This window comes from Centroberyx gerrardi, chromosome 4, assembly GCF_048128805.1.
Source record: "Centroberyx gerrardi isolate f3 chromosome 4, fCenGer3.hap1.cur.20231027, whole genome shotgun sequence".
NCBI classification, from domain to species: domain Eukaryota; kingdom Metazoa; phylum Chordata; class Actinopteri; order Beryciformes; family Berycidae; genus Centroberyx; species Centroberyx gerrardi.
In genome coordinates, this window is record NC_136000.1 from 21795295 (window position 1) to 21816252 (window position 20958).

Below are 20958 nucleotides of genomic sequence, written 5' to 3' on the forward strand. Positions count from 1 at the left end.
ACAACGTGAATACATGACAGTATCCTAAAACTACTCTTTGTAAGGGATATTGAGGAAACTTGGCACATCTTTGATATAAAATGTGGTTATGATAAGGACAGTGGCCAAGAATCAGTTTGATTTTATGAAACTCCAGCTTTGCAGTATTTTACAGGAATCTGTATAGCTGCCTCTTTTCATTGTTTTGACAATAGGCTGCAAGTAAAATGTGGCTGTTAAGAACTGGTGCTTAAGGCTGATTAGAGATGGATGATGATGTCAATTCCTTGTCAGGGTGCCCTGATTCTTCCTTTGTGGTGTCCACGTGTAACTTAGTCTGCGAGGCTGGATCGGGAGAAACCTGTCTGTCTCGCTTTGAGGGGGTGGTCTCTCTCTTTCTTTTGTTTTCTCTCTTCCATTGAGGAAAAGATCGAAACGATCCTCTCTCTCTCTCTCTCTCTCTCTCTCTCTCTCTCTCTCCCCACAGAAATACCCCTCCCTGTGGTCCCATCACCTAGCAACTTTGTGTGTGTGTGTGTTGGTGTGTAGCTGCGTGAATGATGTGCGCTATGTGTGCCTGCCTCTTTCCCCCTAACCCACTTTCCGTTGACATGACTGCAACAGGCTCTATTCATGTCCAGCCGTTTCTAAACCCGGTCACGAGTTGGGTCTTTCCCTGCCCAGTGGTTCGGTCTCTCTCTCTCTCTCCCTTCATTGTGTTATCTCTCCAAGTCACAAGTTTAAGAAAAATACTTTCTTTGTCTCCTCTCTGCCATCTACCAACCAAACCACACGGCAGTTTGAACACTTGAATGCAGCTCAGGGTACGGTTATGCCGGATGTCTTGCTTTATTGTTCATCTGGATTCTTTGATAAAGCCTTGAGGAAGCACAAACACACATACACACACATACAGGCACACACACATACTCGTTTATTTGTTGAAAGTGACTGTTCATGTAATGGCAGTTTCCCTTCCTTCACTTCTCCTCTGGCACTGCTTCCCCCCTGGCCTTGTTATCGGGCGCAGGCCCTTCCGTTGTAAACACGCACATGCACACACACACAAAACCCACATCCTGACTATTAGGTACTGAAACACAAAGAGAACTAATGAGTGCTGAGCACACACCCACTCCATCACACGGGCGCAAATGCGAGAACGACGTTATCACCGTACACTCCCTCCCCTAAGTATTCACGTAGGAAGTGTGTGTGCGGAGTAGAGAAGAAAGCAAGAAAATTGGAGTGTGTGCCCCCACCCCCCTCTTCCGATCTGTTTGTGTGAGGGTTCGTGTCACGTGTGTACTTCCTTGCAAGTGTGCATTCACATCTTTGTGTGTGTGTGTGTGTGTACAGGTAAGAGCGATGAGGTGATTAAACAGTGAAAGAGGAGGCTTGCTAGCTGCAGCCTCTAGTGACAGACCGCCAGGGAGGAGGAGGAGGAGGAGGAGAGATGACATCATTGGATGTAAAACTGCTGCTGCAGCTCCTCTTTCTCATCTTTCATCCCATAAAGAACAGAACAGAGGCAGAAAGAAGAAGGGAGGAGGGAGGGAGGGAGAGAGAGGAAGTACAGCATTGTCCTGCGGTGATGTCTGAGGCTGCGTAGAGCTGGGTTCGGTCAAAATAGCTACTGGCTCTGGTTACTGTCAGTGAGTCTCCGCCTCACTGTTGACGAGAGCTTTGATAAGTTGTTAACGGAATAAGAACATTCCCCCTGCTGTTGTTGCGTAACACCCGACTCCTGAAGGTGACTGTCATCTCCGTCTCTGTTTTCTGTGCACCCACCACCCTCCACCCTCCACCCTCCACCCCCGTCTCTTCCTTTGTCTCTCGCTCTTTTTCTTGGCAGGCTGCAGCGAGTTGTTGTCTGTGAACAGAGCGGAGTTGGCGTGTTGGTTTGACATTGAGTGTCATTATTTAACCGCATCGGCTTGTCTTCGTCATGGTCAGTTAATCCTGTGTTGGTGTCTGTCGAGTCCAGCGGTGTCTTCGGCTTTCGATTACAGCGACACACACGTACACACACACACTCGGGATTGGTACACTCCGCTACCTGGCCACTGCAGTCCCCGGAGAGTGTGTGTGTGCGTTTCTGTCGCTGTGTTGGTGTGTCTTGGTGTTTAAAGAATAATTTGAGTGTGAAAGAAAAGGGCAAGTGGATATTAGAGGGCAGAAGAAGAAAGTGATTGCTCTCATTGAATGATGAGAAGGGCATGGAAGAGAGAGAGAGAGAGAGAGAGAGAGAGAGAGATATGAAGAGGTCCGTAATTCACTGTGTGTCCTTCACCCTGTTTGCCCACACCACAACCAAAGTGCTCTGCAGTGATTGGCTCGCTTCCTGGGGGCTTGCCACAGCGCTCGCCCCTCCCATACCTTTGCATCAAATGTGTGAATGAAGAATAGCTGGGGCAGCAGTGTTTGTATGTATGTGTGCATGAGAGAGAGTCTGTGTGTGTGTGTGTGTGTGTGTGTACACGCTGTGCTGCACATGCGTTCACGTGTTTGGTCCCTGCTCAATATTTACTTTAGAGTTGACAATTAGCCTTTTGCTGTTTAAAACTCAATTAGATATCACATATTGAGCGAAGGCGTATAGAGGCTGCCAACTTGCTGCACTGGTTAACTTTCTAGCAAAGATTAGACTCTATCAGAAGTGTGTATGTGTGTGTGTGTGTGTGTGTGACTGATGGGTGGAGATAGGATGTTTAGTCCTTGTTTAGGATGTATACAGATGGCAGAGATTTCATTTACCTCCCAGGGAATGCTTCCTCTGTCTCTGTCTCCCTCTCTCTCTCTCTCTCTCTCTCTCCGTCTCTGTCTTTCTCTCTCTCTCTCTGTCGCTCTCCCACTCTCTCTCACTCTCCCTCTCTCTCTCTCTGTGTCTCTGTCTCTCCGTCCATCTCGCTCTCCCCTGCAGTCCACCCTGTGCTGCCCAGCAGTCAGCAGTTTGTTTATGGGGCTCTGTTTGCCAAGCTAATCTTCCCGCCTTTCAAGTGGGAGCCAGCTAGCGAGAGAGCGAGGCAGAGAGAGAGAGAGAGGGAAAGAGAGCGAGAGAGTGTGAAAAAGAGAGGCGGGCAGTTGCATTAGTTGGAAGGGAGAGAGAGAGAGAGAGGAACGTGCTTAGAGGACGGACTCTCGTTTTGTGAATGATTTTTTTTTTGTTTTGTTTTGGAAGCCTTAGTGTATCTGTGTGTGTGTGTGTGTGTTTGGCGGACCTGAACTGTGCGCGCGTCTCTCTTGCGTGACCCACGTTAAAGTCAAGGGCCACTTAGCCGTATGATTACACAAGGTGCTATGCTGGAGCTGGGAGCTGCTGCCCCACTACACCTGTAGCCCAGTGTGCAGGAGAGGACCGGCGGAAGGGAGGCGAAGGGTGCTGGGTCGGAGCCTCGTCACCCCGGCTCTGCCTCCACCACCGGCTGGATGGGGGTTCTGGTGTGCTGCGACTGCTTCTTCTATAGGTAGCTACCTCTCTTGCTCTCTCTCTCTCTCTCTCTCTATTTTCCCCTCTATCTGTCTCCTCTCTCGTCTTTGTTATTGTTGTTGTTGATGTCGTCATTGTTGACTTGTGAGCATTCCCCCAGTTCTCTCATCCCTAACTTAAATTTAGGGTCTGTCCTTACTTCCCTATCTAATCCCCCCACCCCTCCTTCCTCCTCCTGATTTGAGATTTGAACCTATTCACTATTCTCTCTCTCTCTCTCTCTCTCTCTCTCTCTCTCTCTCTCGCTCTCTGTTATTGTGCTGCGGTTTGGAGGAGACATTTGAGGACAGTGCTGCTGTAGCAGGCAGAGATTGTGCTGTAGTCAGACACCGGGTATCTCGACTTTTGGGAGGGAGGGAGGGAGTTGAGAGCAGAGGGATAGAAATGGCATGTATCCAGCCTCCTACAGCAGACCAAAGGGGAGGGGTGTGAGGAGTTGTTGGTTACAGGGTTAGTTAGGGAGTAGGTTAAGGCTGGTTGGAGCACATTGGCACGCAGCCAGAATGAAGCAAGGCTGGTTAGAGGAGAAATGGCATGCATTTCTCCTAACCTTTCCTCTCCTCCTCCTGTGTGCCTCTTGGCTGTGCGGTGCTGTTTGTTTGGACACAGTGTTCCTGCACAAGGGTGCGGGGCTGTGTTTTTTTTTTTTTTCCTTTTTTTTTGGGAGCTGTAGACTTTCAGACTTTGCTCTCTCGTCTGGTTAGAACGACCAGGTTCGGAGAATTTGCTTTCTAATCAGGTCACCACAGATATCACCACCTGGCACAGCCTTCTCGTTTTAGGGAGCCCGGCCAGTTGGTTTTGATAGCTGATTGACTTACTGGCGTACATGTAGCTGGCTATTGTGCTTGAGAGAATGGGTGGATGATTTAGGTTAGCCTCACTCTGGCAGTCAGAGCCGAAGGGATCTGGTTCCCTTCTCTTGTGGTCGTGGGGTTAGCCAGCATGGGCCTGCCTTAACTGCAGTATAAAGTCTATATATAACATTCTAGCTCCCTGAGGAGCGTTTTGATGGTGAGAGCCAAATTGTAGCTATAACACACACACACACACACACACACACACACACACACACACGCACACACACGGACACACACACACACACACACACACACACACAGCTGCATTGGATTAGGCCATCAGAACTTGCTATGATTCAGAACTTTGTTTACACTCCATTGCTACTCTTAGCATGAATAACAGCCTGCCCTTTGTATGTGTGTGTATGTCATATGTATCTGTTAGGCTCCACATGTGTATGTATAGGCCTCGGTGAAAGGCACACAGAAGCCTTGTGAAGGGAGGGCTTGTGCCAGAAGGAGTTCTGTTTTCTTCTGCTTTTTCTGCCCCCCCCCCCCCCCCCCCAATTATCATCAGAGTAGGGCTGGGACTCAGCCGGAGCACTGATGTCTTATTGGCTCATTAAGGCAAAATGGTTCGTCGTTTCTATTTTTAGCAGTTCCTCCCCTTGGCGTTGCCGTCAGCCAATCAAATGGCTTGGCAGTGATGTTATATGGTTTGATTGATGTGTGTTTGTGTGAGGCACACCCATCCGAACAGGTCCCTGTTGACCTCAGCCTGGGCCGGCCCTCCGTCCTCTGGGCTCCTGTGTTTCAACAGTAGCATTGTGTGGAGTACGAACTGCCTGCCAACACAGAGTCAAACCATGTCAACTCCAATGTTGATCATCCTGCTTAGAATGGAGCGATTGAAAAACCTTTCAACATGTGACGCAAAGTAAAATAAGTGGAAATGGACCTTCTTTCCTTGGACTCTGTATTATGTTGGTGTACAGTCAGGAGAAATGACTCAGTGTTTTGCAGCTAGGTGAACTGAGGGAACAGCAGGACAAACTTGGCTAGGTGGTGTTGGGACTGAGACAAAGAATACATTAGCTGTGTTTACATTGAGCCTAATATTGCATTAATAATTAGAATAATAACCCAATCAAAATAAAAATGGAATGGAACAGAGCAGCCTGTTCTGAATTGAATTGAATTTGGTATGAAAGGGTTTGTATAAATCTTTGATAATCCATTCAAGAGGAGATTATTAGATGCTTTTACGCTTTAACAGACTACTATCTATGTTTGGAATACAATATAAAAGCATCTGGTGCTTAATTTGAAACATAAGAAACAAGAATATTGTACAAAGCTCATGTTTATCATGCTATGCTAGAACGGGGAATTGCTCAACTATGCATATCAATATGCATAGTTATATTCTGATCACTAAATAAAGATCGCTTTATTTAGTGTCCACTTAAACAATTAATTTGGAATCTTTAATAGGAAGGAAGTCATCTGGCAAGATAAAATATTCTGCATGTAACCGTAGCCTTTGACCTTGCAGAGACTGCTTGGCAATGGAAAGCTGATGATATCGTGTAACATATGTTATGAGTTGTGACACCGTCAGCGTGTTGTAATGTCATGTGCTCCATATCTCTCTCTCGCTCTGTCTGTCTGTCCACAGATTAACCTATCAGATGGGGATTTAACTGTGTATGGTCTCTGATTTGTTGGTCTCAACTTAAAAACAGACATATCCTTACTGTGGATTTACCATTTGGTAATTCTAAAACAGCAGGCTTGGGCTTTAAGCTGTCATGGCTAATGTCTAACCAAGAAAGTAAACGTTAGATATTCTCCTCGCTACAAATGACTATCCTTATAAGTTTTGCATTCAAGTTTAGCTCAAACACAGTAACCAAGCTTCGAGGTTCAACCTTTGGTTTGGGCTGTCGGCCTGTTGTGTCACCATTGGAAGTTAGCTTTGTATGCTCTTAACTTGATCTACACATGTAGGCTACATAGAGTGAGAACGCACACACACACACACACACACACATGCATTCTCTCTTAAACATGATCAGTTCGCTAGGGCCCCCTCCTCCTACACAGCTGTCCTGAAGCAACCACCACTGTTGGAGTTGAGCCTTGGTCACTGAATTGCTCATTCAGCTCAGCCAATGTTGTGTTTTTCTGTGTGTTTCTCCTAACAAAAAGGTCAAAAGTTGAATTTGTGGTCATCGTCTCTGCATCATCCTCCCTCCAAACAGCTGCAGCGTGAAACAGAAAATCCAATTTTCCTCAAGGTTATGCAGCGTAACAGTTCTGTACCAATATGATGTATTGTTGTTGACTTGTTGGCGGAAAGCAGGAACATTCGAACCTGGAGGCTCCATCACATGACAAAAGCTTATGTGTGTGTGTTTGTTCATAGTGGATTAGTTGGTGAAATTCATAGTGTGTGGTGCGGAACAATAGTTCTGAGTGTATCGTCATGCTGTGCATTAGGCAAGGAGTGTGCGTGTGTGTGTGTTGTATTAGCAGAGCAGGCCGTACCGTTTGCCATGTGTCTCTCATTAGGCTATCTTTGGCAGGCCTGGCCGGTTCCACAGAGCGGAGACTCGCAGCTCAACAACGACACCATTCTCCACCAGAAACCGCTGCTCTCTTTCCTCTCACCCCGGCCCAGTACCCTCCCCTCTCGCCCGGCTTCCCGTCACTCACGTCGGAATTGGATCAGGCTGAAATGCTTTAGCTCTTCAAGGAAAGTTTAGCCGAAAGGTTTGTGCTGTAGCTAAGGAGATGATTAGCGCATAGAGATCTCATGAAATCATTACTGTTTTTTTTTTGTTTTTTTTTATAGATTTCTATTAAAAGCTCACTGGAGGAATTTGATGGCATTATTCCCCGTGGCTACTCCTCTGCGCCATGGAGCGATTATAGTATCATACTGGGCGGTGGAAAATGCCTCGAAGTTGGACTTAACAGCAATATCAGCCCTTTAATTTTTAAATGAAGAGTTGATGGTCTGTTGAAATTCTATTTCTAGAATTTACGGGGGGGATCAATATTTGCTGAATCTCTATTCTGTATAGGCTAATTTGTTTCTTTGTCTATTAGCCCCTAGCTGAACTGAATGTGTTTATCATACACTGCTCCACCCAGACAGATGGGCCGTGCAGTCCAGAGTGAAGCGAAAGGCTTCAGTGGGCCCTGTGGCACAGATAGACACACCCCAGTGGTCAGCCTGTCTCACTGACCACACAGCGAGCTAACTGGATAGATTTAGATGACTAGAGGTCAGAAGAAACCCTTACACCTTTTTGTGTTTCTTTGGAATCCCTCCACCAGTTCCTAAGAATCAAACTATTCTGATATCCGGCTTTGGATGGCACTCAGAATCTAGCTCCGCCTCTCCTCTGTTTTCTTAGCTTAGGTTGTAATGCGGGTTAATCTTACTATGTTGGCAATGAATGAGTAGTAGACTCTTGTATTTCAATTATACGCTATCATATTAGAGATCAGATCAACCATGTCCAAGGAGAAGGTGTCTGAATTCTTTGGTTGATCCAGTCAGGACTTGTGTTACACCAGACTGAGTCGGACTGACAGTCTCTGGTCAGTTCAGGTGAGAGGACAGACTTGACTTGACTGACTGTCCTTCTCTGTTTTCACCTGCCCTTCAGTGACTGCAGAGGGCAGACCTCACACACAGGGCCAGTTGCACAACACAGACACTGTGTGTGTGTGTGTGTGTGTGTGTGTGTGTTCAGGAGCAGCATAGTCCTCGCTGGGTGCTGCTGGCTCAGGAGAAGGAGAAAGAGATGGCCTTGCAGTAACCTCACGTCCGCATTTAGAGCCGCACAGTCAGCACACACATGCACACACTCGCGCACACGCCTTAATAAAAATGCACTTGGCCTCTTTGTGGCCTTTTTGTTAGTGAAGCGTCTTGATTCAGTATTATCATCAGCTAAATGACAGCAAAGGGGCAAACATGATAGTAGAGGGACACAGAGCCTGTACTGTAGCGGACTGCATATTGCTAATGCCTGATCTGATGTTAAAGATATAGATTATGAGCAGGCAAGTTTTTAAGCCACCGATCACAATAGCTTGGTGGCCCAATTGGCAAGTGGATAATGGATTTAATTGCCTTAGGTAAGGAATATGTGTTGGTCAAGTGGCAGGAAAAGAATAAGACAGAATTCAGGCCTTTAGGCTTGGTCCAGGCCTGTGTGAGCCGTAAAGGTGGCAAGGAAAGGATTTGGTCATGAATTGGGTGTAGCAGTTTGTAGCAGCAGCAGCAGCAGCAGTAGCCCACGGCTTCTCTAGTGCCTCTGGGAACAAGAGGCCCAATTCAGGGGAGACAGGAAGTGCCTGGGCGCCTCACTTCCTGTTTGCAGAGTTTGTCCCAGGCGAGAGAGTGGGAGGGAAGGTTGGACTGGTGCAACCTAAGGGGAGGAGAGGGTGGTGAGTAGGTTGGTCTTCCTCATTCTCTCTCATTCTCTCTCCATCTCTCGCTCTCTGTCTCTCTCTCTCACTCAAACACACACACACACACTTGCCCGCATAGCTGTGTAATTGCCTCTGTGCTGTAGTGCCTTTGGCAGCTGTGCCCCCTCATTTGTTTCAATTATCTACCATCTGACATAGCACTGTTACCAAGGATAGAGTGAAGAGGGAGACACTAAAAAAGGGAAGTTTTAAGTACAGGAAGGCAACTTTCTTACATACAGGTTGTCACATCCCGCACCTTATCAGCACCGCTGGTCACCTCCTACGTCATATTCTGATGATCTGTGACTCACACACACACACACACACACACCCACACACCAGACTACCTTCCTTGTGAGGCTATATTTAATCAGGACGATCTCTGGTGAAGAGGCTCCTGGCTGCATATATTGCAGAAGAGAGAGCAGGGATGCTGCTGAGTGCTGACGCCAGCATGTTCTGAGGTGACGTTCATAACATTTATTACGTCCATGTGCAGCACTAGAGGGCTGCGGGCCAAACTCCCACCAGCCTTAAATACCTTCTTTTGTATCAGCAGAGCTCTTCTGCTTTCTGCCAGCTAGTTATGTGTTTGTAATCTAGACATTTCTTGTGTGAAGACTGGGCTAGTTAAAGTCTTGTGTAGCAGACAGATGTGTGTGCTGCACTCGCAACCGTCCCACCCCCCCTCTGGGAGAGATGATGTCACTGCATAAGCTCATCTGCCTTCCCAGGTGGGAGCCAGTTACTCCTCTGCAGCCAGCCAATCAGAGGCTTGTTTACACCTGAATCCCTTGACGAGGTAGACGCACACACACACACATACGTACCCACCTGCCCGGTGTTACTGTAAGAGCCGCTGATCTCATCTGCTCATAAAAGGATCAGATTATATTGTTCTCACCACAGCTCATCGTTTAGCACAGCATATGACACATCTATAGAGGGTGAAGGGACACACGGGCATCACTGCTCGGCAGTGAACCGAGCCAAACGTTGTACAGCAGTGGAGGTTGTGAAAGGACACGCATCCCCCATTCCCTGCTGCAAGGGCGTCTATTGATTTGACCTCCCTTGTGTCTCCTTTCTATCCATCTCTCTTTTATTTTCTCATTCTGACACCGGCAGCAGCTGCCTCCGCCCACTTCCTTCCCTCGCTCATTGACAAACCATCTGTGGAACAGCGGGCATGCTTTTTGTTTGGGACCGTATGTCGGTGAGGATGTGTAAAAACTATGCGTGTGTGTGTGTGTGTGTGTGCCTGTCCTTGCATGGGAGTGCATGTGTGTGTCTCCTCTCCCTCAGCTGGCTGGCAGAGGGAGAGGACACGCTCTAATGTTTCCTCCATGCCAGTCTTCTCCGATGAAGGGCCGGGCTTCGCTGCGGTCTCGCCGTCATCCCAACAATGCCCTCAAGGAGGGAAACATACATGTGTGGCTTTGTCCCGGAATTTCCATAACATGGCTCCTCTTTCTCTTTGTCTCCGAGCTTCCCCTCCCCTATCCTCCCCTTCCTTTCCGCTGTTGTGGCTGTGACATGGAAGCACGTGACCGCGTCTTATTCAACAACACCGCTCGTGTTGTGTCTTCGCCCTCCGCCAAACACGAACGCAGCACGTTTTTTTTCCCTCCTGATTAGCCCCGAGAGACTGATATTTCCTAACAACCCGACATGATCTGCTGTCACAGCTAATGGACCGAAAATTAGTTTTAGGGTGGAAGACACTCCTCTGTCTGAAAACGTAGACAGGAATTGATCTGCACTTAGGACCTCCTAGGTAACTTACAGCGCTTTGGTGGTGAAGATCGCAATCCTGCTGCCAAGTTCACAGCCCACTTGTGTTTTGTCGTCATTGGTCTGTGTTGCAGGCTAACCGTTACAGCCTTAGGTCTTGTTTTTCAGCTCCTGTTGTTTGGTAGCAGTGATGTTTTTGTTGTTGTTATGGGTGGATGTCGGCGAGAGGCGGTGCTGGTGGTTACATCATGTTCCATGCCCGCCTTCCCAGTGCGTCCCATGCCTCCCTCCTTGGAGAGATAATACTTCCTCTCCGATCAGCAGAGGTGTCAGCCAACCCCACACACACACGCACACACACACATTTACCTGCGTACACTACACCTCTAAGCCGATTAGAGGTTCAAATGCACACAAAGGCACATGCTCACAAGAGTACAGGCCAAACTTCAGCGCACATCCTAAGCCCTCACCTTCTACCAGGCAGCGCTGACACACTCATATTTTCCACCGGCTCGGTTGATGTCGGTTATCTGTCGGCCTCCTCCGCTCGCACGCTTCACTTCACTCCTTCACCAGTCCTGGGTGTGACCGCTTCCTACACCTTAGTCCACTCCCAGTGTTAATCAAACTCACACAATGGACCAGAGTTTCCTCTGCTATCAGATGGAGACCAGATCTCGTCTAGTCATCAGGGGTGGGACTTTCTTTTTTTTTTTCTCCTCAGGATTTCAGGATTTTTGGACACAACACTCATTCATCATCCCTAATGCAGATTCCTATTTTCCTGCCCTTTTTTTTTTACCCATTATTCCTTGTTTTTGTCTTTTTTGTCTTTTGTGTTCTGCCCACATCCCTGAGTCATCGCCCTTTTGAATAGAACTGAATGTGCTACGAAGGCCCAGGCTGTCACGTTGAATTGGGTAAAAGATAATACATGGAACTGAATTTGATTATAGTTTTTAATCAAGCGCCTTTTCAATTGTGGTACTTAGACAGAATGTGAAAGCACCACTAATGCATTTTTAAAACGCTCCACTCAGGGATAGTGCGTGGGCAGGCACTGCCTGTGCTCCCTCTGAAGATGTCCTTGTTCTCTTTGTTTGACCGCGCGGTTGTTGTGATAAGCAGAGCAGCATATGTGAGTTGGTGTTACTCTGAGAGACGAACTGTTCTGCCGTGACGCTAGTTACGATAACTCCTACTGTACGAAACATTCCGGTTGATGGAGTTTGTGTTTTCTCTAAAGCATGTGTCATTGACCTTAGCAGGATTCATTGGGGATGTAACGTTGAAGGGAGGCCCACATGGGTGATGGTCAACATATTCAAGGTCTTCCCTTTCTTTTAGAAAGGTCTAAGTGGAAGTTTCACCAGTGAGGGGGGGTTTGCATCAGGAAAGAAGGCGGAATAATTACTAATATCACATAACTTGGAAATAAACACAAGAGGAACCAATATTGCCTCCCATTCATTAGCTCAAGGGCACAAGTGGAAGCCCTTCAAATGCCTTATGTAAGGAAAACAAAAAGGTGTTTTTACATTTTCATTCAGGAGATCAAAAAAAGATACTTTTATCAGCAGCCTAAGACTCTGATAGGCAGGGAAACAAACTGATATTAAAGCACAGAGCTCTACAACTTGTTTACTATTCCACAGCAGCTCCAGCTTTGAGCATTTAGACTCGGTCAGTTGCAATGCTCTCAGGGTGAAAGAGCAGCAAGCCAGTGGCTAGAGCGAAATAAAACCAAATTACCAGTGTTGTTGCATACTCACATGCTAGATAGTTGTGTTCACTGTCTGCTGGGGCAGGAAATGGATATGTTTCCCCGGGAAAGGGGTCCCCTAAACCCCTCCTTTCATCTTTCATCTTCATGTTTGTTATTAGTTTGGTGTCATGGACCAAGAGAATGCAGACTCACAGCACGAGTTATGTAATATACCTAGAAACAGATGGGTGTGTGTGTGTGTGTGTGTGTGTGTGTGTGTGTGTGTGTGTGTGTGGTGGAGCGAACTAATGTGAATTGACTTGTGATCTTAAGGCAATTTGTTAATCTCATCGGTGAGTTTTTAAAATCATTATCATTTCTCGGAGGCCGTGATAATTGTCTCGTTTAGATTGTCTTTGAGGGAGGCTGGCCTGAACGGGTGACGCTCACCCCTCCCCGTCTTATGTAAAGATTTTCAACATTTCTTACATAGTCCCCTCATTCCATTGGTCACACTGTGTTTAAGTCAGAGAGCGATATGTTGAATGTGCCGTTACTCCTTCACTCAGTCCAAGGGCACTCAAGCAGAAATTAACTGTGACTATTTAACATCCACTTGCCACTTTCCCCGCCATCGTCTACTTGGGCTTGTCAGGCCAATAACACCAATTAGTCTAAGGTTAGGCTTCCATTTTCAAGGAACATTCTGTACATTTCTGTCATTGTGTGTGTGTGTGTGTGTGTGTGGATGTGAGTCCGGTCTGGGAACTGCCATAGGTTACATGCATTCACATTCCCGTTCGTAGGACATCTGTGACTAAATGCCCTCACTTAGGAGTTAATGAGCTGGATCAGAGCAGGCATGCACAACCTTGGAACAGAAAGCAACAAAAAAAACGCCCAAAGTCCCTCTGCATGCACCCCACACCCTCCTCTTTATCTCTGCATCACTTGCCTTTAAGACTAACCCGCAACTTCTACAGTGCTGTCTTTGTGCCTTTCGTGGTCCCATCTCTCCCCGAAAGAGTGGACTTGTTAGCTTAAGCTTAAACCGTGCTGTCGCCTGTTTCTTAGGTTTGTTAGATGGGTGTTCTTGGACACCTTCAGTCTTGGTTTTGGCACATCACCTTCTAGCCTGCAGGTCTGGGCTGTTGTACAGTAGGCTGGCTACTCTGATCCTCTCTGCAGCTTTAACTGAGGGTCCTCTCTTCCTCACACAGACCTAGAAATGTGGGCTGGCACTGCCCTCTGTGTTTTTGTTGTTTTTGTTGTTTTTTTTCCCTCCTCAGGACCATGAAAAGAGAGCTATGTTCCCCCGAAGCCCTATGGCCTATCCCGCCATACTCCGCCCTACACACACACACACACACACACACACACACACACACACATCCTGTGCAAACATGGGCGCTACCCCAATCCTTTTCCCGCCATCCCTCCTCTTAGTTCCCTCCATCCATCCCTGTATTCCATGACAGTCTTTCTCCTCCATCCATCCATCCCGCCCTCTCTCTCTCTCTCTCTCTCTCTCTCTCTCTCTCTCTCTCTCTCTCTCTCTCTCTCTCTCTCTCTCTCTCTCTCTCTCTCTCTCTCTCTCTCACACACACACACACGCACACACACACACAGACTGCCTCTTGTCCTCCTGAGCAAACAGAAGCATGCGATTGGCCACATCTCCCCCCCCCCTTCCTCCCCCCACCTCTCTTTTACATCATGAACACCCCTTTTCCTTGCCTTGAAACCTCACCTCTCCTTGTTCAGCGATTTTAAGTGCAGACTGAAACACTGTGATCTTTCAAACTGACGCGATCCTGACCTCGCATCCTGTCTGTCTCTCTCTCTCTTTCTGTTTTTCACTTTCATTTCTCGCGTTCTTCACCCCGCTCAGCCACAACAGTGGTGGAAAGTTGCTCGTTAAGTTTTACAGTCTTCACAGGATACTGGGGTGTATAGCGTCAGCACAGTGGTGGTTCAGTTTCAAGTATCAGGAAACGCACGCACGCACACACACACTCACACACACATCTGCGCATCCACACCCTTATTATAAAACCCGGAATGGAAAAGTAGAATGGAAAGTCAGTCTAGCTGTGAGGTTGCGTCTGCACTGAGAGGCCTTGCTTTTCCATGGGTGGGTACTGCACTTGGTAACATAAACTAATCTCAAATGCAAAAAGCAGCTAGGTTCTAATCGCCAGAAAACTCTGCTCCGAGGTCAGTTTTCTGCTCATCTCCAGGTATTACAAAGGTTGTGTATTTGACTGTAGTAACCTCATATACTGCAAAGTCCCATGACTTACCTGTAGGTGGCAGTGTTGCTCTCACATCCAGTTCTCTCTTGAGCAGTGTGTGCACACAACAAGGAATGCTCCCCTCTCACGTGTCGGGCATGAAGGCCAAACCACACTATCTCCAGTACCTCTCTCACATCCCTACGCACTGTTGTGAGTGTTCTGTTGGAACTGCAATCTGTATTTAATGTTTTTGTTTGGTTCTGAATTTTATCTGCAGGTTGGAATGTAGAGAGTTCAGCACGTTTTGTGTGTGTATGTGTGTGTGTGTGTGTGTGTGTGTCCGCCTCAGTGCCAAGGTTACGAGTCCCTATCATATTCTTCCCAGGAAAAGTTACATTCTTTTCCTCGCTGAGGTTTATTAGCAGAGTTCTGGGAAGACGGTGTAGCCTTGGGGAACCTTTTCTGTTTCCCCCAGCAGGACACAAGGCATTGCACGTGCACACACACAAACACACACACACACACACACTCATCTTATACTCTGTTTGCAGGTGTAATGACTCCTATATCATGAGAACAGTTGAGGGGAAGTTTATGCGCTCACTTCAGTTCTCTTGAATCCTCTGTTATTACCTTGCAGTTGCGGGCCGCCTCTCTCCTCTCTGATAAGTCAATACTGGAGTATAGTTTACCCCCCTCAGGCTGCCTGTGTGTGTCTTGCCCCAGGCCCTGAGGGTGTCATATGATAATGACTTTGTCCCGTGACACTGACGCAGTGACATTTGGTCTCTCGCCATTACCGTCAGCCTCTCACAACTGAGACAGACCGAGCCAGCAAACCTGACCCTGCCATAGACCTGCAGCCATTAGCAGGAAAGAAACCATTCCCCCGTTTTTTTTTACCAGCGGGCCTGAGGACAAAGTCACATTCTGGCCATGCTATGAACACCTGTGTTGCAGTGGCACGTCATTCCACAGGCTGGTCCTCTGCTACTTGAACCTGTCCGTCTTGCACCTTGACCGCTCTCCTGCAACCTCGCTGCCCCATTATTGCATAGCTGACCACATGTACGCGCCTGTGTCTTGGTCTGTGTGTGTATATGTGTGTGTATGGGTGTGTGTGTGCGCGCTTCCCCTATGACAGACAGGTGTTTGGCTTGCCAAGGTGGTGAATTATGGGATGGATGCAGAGGGATCGGCGGTAGACTCTCCCCTGCTGTGGAATGCTGGGAGGAGGAGTGCGCCGGGCGGCCGGGGCATGCTGTGACAGCCTCCCCCGTTCAACTGCACTCTCTCACTCCTCCTCTCCACTCATCCCTCCAATTCCCTGTTATTATTATCATTCACTCTCCTGTTTCTGTTCTGTTTTTCACCTCCCTGCTCCTATTGCCGTCCCCCCTCCGTGCTGCCCTCTCTTCACCCCTCTCGCTTAACTAATCTTAACTACTCCCTCCTCCTCACTTCCTTCCTCTTCGTTCCTCTTGTTCTCCCATTTCATCCTCCTCTACTCTTCATCTCCCATTCCGGCCAATTCCTGCTGATAGCAGTGTTTTCATGTGCATATAGGGGAAATATATATTTTTTTTACGAGAGGAGAGGAGAGGAGAGGAGAGGAGAGAGCTCCGTCTTATCTCTTTAGAAACTAACGTTATATTATTTTGTGCTGCGGACGCTTCATATCCAGGTCAATTCACACACCTGTGAGTAAAGCATATAAACGAGAAACTTTGTGCTTACCTGATAATATCAGCACAACAATTATAACAACAAGCACCGGGTAGATGTCAACAATGAAGCAAGCAATGCTGATCACGGATTCAGGATTATCATTTGCCGAAGGGAAAACAGTCCTGCAACTTCACGTGAGTATCGCACAGTAACGTTACAGCAAGCGCAATCATTTGATAGGAAAACGGAAGGAAACACATATCTGTGAAATAAACAGCATTTGGAAGATCCATCTTGATACAAAGATAGTAGGTATTCCACATGCACCGATTGTTTTCTTCTTCCTGGAGGCGGGCCTTACTTTGCGTGAGGGCCACCGTGACGCGAGAAAGCTGTCAATCTCAAAGACAACTGACAGATTCCCTCACAGAGATATTAACGTTCCATATTATTTTTGGATTGTTGTAGTATTTGTGTTACGTGATTTTACTGTATATGGGTGGTTGTTGATATAATATATTTTTTGTTCAATAAATGTCAATAATTGTTTTAAAGATTATACTTTTATTATGTTCAATAAAAGTGCATTTTCCTAAATCTTGAGACACCTCATATGTAAGCTAGACAGACATTTCCCCTGCTCATTACTGTGCACAAATGTACTGTATGTACTTAGGCCTCAAGAGCCCTTCTGGTGCCGGCAGACACATAGAAACCTCCCGGCAGGGCGCACTTTGCGAGCGCACAAAAAAGGTTTTGTGCAAAAAAAAAATGTTTTTGTGCGCTTTCCGCACGTGCTTTGCCTCCGCTGCTACAACTCCATCCTAGGGGAAACACTGGATAGTGTTTAATCTGAGCAGTAGCCATGGAGATGGTGATTTATAAACGTCTGGACACGAGTCTGGTATTTCTCATCTCCTGTCTTCCATCTCGCTAAAGCCCTCTCTTCCTTCATCAGTCATAAACCAGTCAGAACATGGCCTCCCGTCTTTCAAACATACTTGGCTACTCGCTCTCCTTTGCAAACTTCCTTTTTGAAACGGCTCCAGTGCCAGAAAGTATGCAGAAACAATTTGACATTTTTGAAATACAACCTAACTTTACTTCTAATTGGATTATGAATGCGGTGGCAATTAGGCAGCTAAGTAATTTTTCCTTTGTGCCATTACTGCTGTTAAATGGAGCATGAGGTTATACACCCTAATGTGTTGGCTCATGAAGTGCACATCCACCACCCAAACAAGATAAGCCAAGTCAAACCACATTGAGAGCTACCCTTCTAAAATCTCTTGCTCTTGACCTCTTTTAGTTCACTTTTCAAGCTCTTCTTTCTCCTCAGTTCTCTTCTGACTCTCCTTTGTTTAGCCAGGCTGTGTGTGCAGGGAGCGATGGCATGTCTTTGCATGCAGCCCTTCCCCTACTGGAATGCAGAGCATTAGGGAGAGGGATGGAGAGATGAGGCCAGGGAGAGAAAAGGAGAGAGAGGCTGGAGGGAAATGGAGATACAGAGAGGTCGGGTTATCCCCCTGCAAGGCCTCAAGGGAAAAAAAAGGAGAGGATAGGGTAAAGAGAAGTAGGGCAGCAGACTGATGGACAAGACCTGGTGTAGTCCAGTCCATCTTTATAGAGCCGATGCATCACTATGATGAATGAAATGCCATGTACTATCTAGTATAGAAAATTTGACGGCAATACATTACAATTGCATTTGGTGCTTAACCCACTGTGTGTATCCGCGAGCCCACTGTGTAGAGAGGTGTGAGTGCTTTGAGGGAGGGGTGACAAGTAAGTTAAGCAAACAAGGTTGACCAAGATTGTCGGTGAGCGCAGCGAGAGACTCCCACTCACTTGCTACTTTGCTCTGTTTTGATAACCGCTATTCTCGTCCAGATTTTGTCAGTACATGCACAGACACGCAGTCTACCGAGGCTCTATACAGGTCACACATAGTCAACATAGTCAACATCCACTGTTTGCTGTAGATTGTTTTTGTAAAAGTGGAGGGTGGAGGTAAATTTGGTTCTGGGACCCAGTTTGCTCCCTGACCCGTGCCAGGATCAGTCTCCATATGTGTTGCAGTTTAAGAATGGCTCTTATTTGGATATTTATATCACAATATATGGACACTTATGCTGTAATTGTAATTTTTTGGGGAGCAGGCTGGACAGATGATGAATTTTGATTGTATTTAGGTTTTCGTAGCTATGGGGGCAATTTTCCCCCAAAAAGGAAACGCCGCAGTCTCTTGTCTGATAGAGGAGGTTCAGGCTGGTATTGCAGGGCAGGTCGCAGGGTTCAGTGTGTGGAGTGTCTCCTGGCCCTGCTGACCTCTATCTGGGCCTATAGAAATCCCCCAGGCACTAAGACCGTCAGCCTGCGCTGTTTTCACTGGCTAAGGCCTTACCTAAACACACTACACTCCCGCACGCACCCAGAACGCAACACCAACTGAAGTTCTGCCGGCGCTCAGAGAGCAACTTGGAACCGCTCTGATTTTGATTTCTTTTTTTTTTTCATGTGGTTGGGTGCCTGACCTGTCTGTCATGTTGATCCAAGGTATGATTGGCTGAAGATTCGTTTTGGCAGGGGCGGGACTGAGCTGTTGCCAGGTCCCGAGGCGCATCTGCTGCGGTTGTGACTCATCTGTTGCTGGCCAGGAATCAGTGTTTTCTTTGTCTCAAATAGGTGGAATGTCCGCCGACTTTCAGACCCAACCTGTTAGGCCAGCCAGCCATCCATCTCTATCAGCAGTGAACAGAGCGCCCCGGGCCAACACGCTTTGTCCAAGAAGTGACACCGACTTGGACAACTTTTAATAGTTTCATGTGGGTTTTGATTGTTGTAGTTCATTCATTTCCCAGTGTCACTTTGCTATAGCAATAGATGAGTAAAACCTGCGTTATTTCCATTCCCCAGAGTTCGCCATACCAATTTTTTTCACTCAGATAGAGGAACGCCTCCTAACCGGGGCGTCGTGACGTCAGCAACACAATGATTTGAATTACTTGCATTTTTCCACCGCCTTCTTTATTTTCCCTGCATTATCTCCTGGTCAGATCACAGTTATTGATGGTCGGCTGCACTTATCAGATTAAGGCTTAACGTGGGGCCATTCCATCAGTTTGCCTACCAGTCACAGGGCCAGCCTCTATTGACGTCACAGTATTTCCATAAGCTTCCTCCTCCCTGTTAAATGAGTGATGTGTTTTTTATTAAATCTGTGCCTGTGCTGTCTGTGTCTCCAGGGTGGTTGTCTTTGATGGGGTTAGCATACTTGAAGCAGCTGGTTAGTACTGATACAAAGTCAGGCTATTTGTTCAATCTCTAGACCTACACATGCTTTTGTTATGTTAATGTGATCTGAAACGTGTGGTACAATCGTTATTGTGTCTCTACAGACATCGCAGCTTTAGATTCAGGCTGCTTATTCTTTCTTTCATAATTGAATTCTTTATTCTCCCCAAAAATATATATATAGGCTTAGGCCTATTAATAAATTGTTTTAAGAGAAATTGCCTATCATTTTTATTATCTAAATCATTGATTGATTCATTAGAGAACACAGTCTTGGCTATGTAAGTAAGTGTGTTATTGCAGTTTGTATGTACAGTATGTGTGTGTGTGTGTGTGTGTGTGTGTACTCATGTGCAAGTACAACTGGATGCCTGTGGAAGATCGGGTATGCGTAGTGTGTGTGTGTGTGGGCGTGTGTGAGACGATGTTCTGTGCTCGCCTTTTGCGACAGCATCTGGTTGTTGGTTACAGCGGGTGGCAGATGAGTGATGTCATGTCTTGTCTGGAGAGAGGAGGGAAGGTGAAGTGTGACGTCGGCGGGAAGACAAGAAAGAGTAAACCTCTGTCCGCCAGACGACGGAATGCGGCCGCTGGTTTCCACTCGCGTCACACCTGTAAGAATTTGCTGAGGGGGTCCAAGTTGTACCTAAGTGGCACTGTCTCTATCTCCATCTGTATTTGCTAGCGGACAGCTCACATAGCATGGTGTAGCCTATGGGCGCGACTACATATTGCCTTTTTAACCTACGAAAACTGAACTCTAAGTTATTAGCCACCTGCTCTTTGACTTTGAAGCCCGATCCATTAAAGGTCTTTGTCTGGACTAGCTCCGTGCAGAGGCCCGGGCCAGGCCATGCCCCAGTGATCCTGAATGGCCGTCTTCTATTTTAGGTGACCGCACCGATCTAATAGTTAGAAGCAAATTGATGGAAAGTTCTCTGTGCATGGATTTCCATTACAGCGGCTGCTTTCACTTGAGTGGTCACCTCAAGCGGTGCGGGCTCGACGCCATTTAGGACTGTTCGCCCTTAACCTCGGTCTGACTCGCCTCAGGACTGACCCCCCCCCCCCCCCCCCCCCCCCCCCCACTGTACAGTTCCCTCTGTAGTACTGTCTCTCGCCCACTTGCTCAGTCACTGATTCACTCGCTCATTCACTCATTTGTGCATACCCATGCACACACACTCATACACACTCACACCGTACGTTCCCCCTCCCCCTGGTCTCTGTATTCTTTATGGGCCAGGCAGGCTGATACTATATTTAGCTGCAGGGGAAAAGTCTGTGCCCTGTTCTGGTCTCTCTCTCTCTCTCTCTCTCTCTCTCCCTCCACCTCCACCACCACCACCACCACAGCAGCAGCAGCCACTCACAGGGCCTCCGGAGCACCCAGCTCCACCCACCCGGCCTTCCTTACCCTCTCCCCTGTGAGTGTGCTCTCTGCTGGGGCCGGACGGAGAGGCATGTGCCCCTAGTGTGGTAGGCAGGAAGGAAGTCAGAGCCATGCAGGATGAGGGTGCAGATTGACTGTGATGAGAAGCCCCTATCAGACCC

The 20958-nt window shown here is 47.3% G+C and overlaps 1 protein-coding gene across 3 annotated transcripts in view; it reads left to right on the forward strand.

Moving 5' to 3' along the window:
* The window catches only part of mob2a (MOB kinase activator 2a), a 65230-nt gene that overhangs the window by 25353 nt on the left and 18919 nt on the right, over nucleotides 1-20958 (forward strand). The window contains exon 1 of one of the 3 annotated variants that reach the window (XM_071895104.2): nucleotides 2947-3446. The exons of the other annotated variants lie outside the window; for them this stretch is intronic. Within the exon in view, the coding sequence (XP_071751205.1) occupies nucleotides 3409-3446 (38 nt within the window). The 5' untranslated portion in view covers nucleotides 2947-3408. Of the gene's footprint in view, nucleotides 1-2946; nucleotides 3447-20958 lie in introns of those variants that run through there. 3 annotated transcript variants of the gene reach the window in all.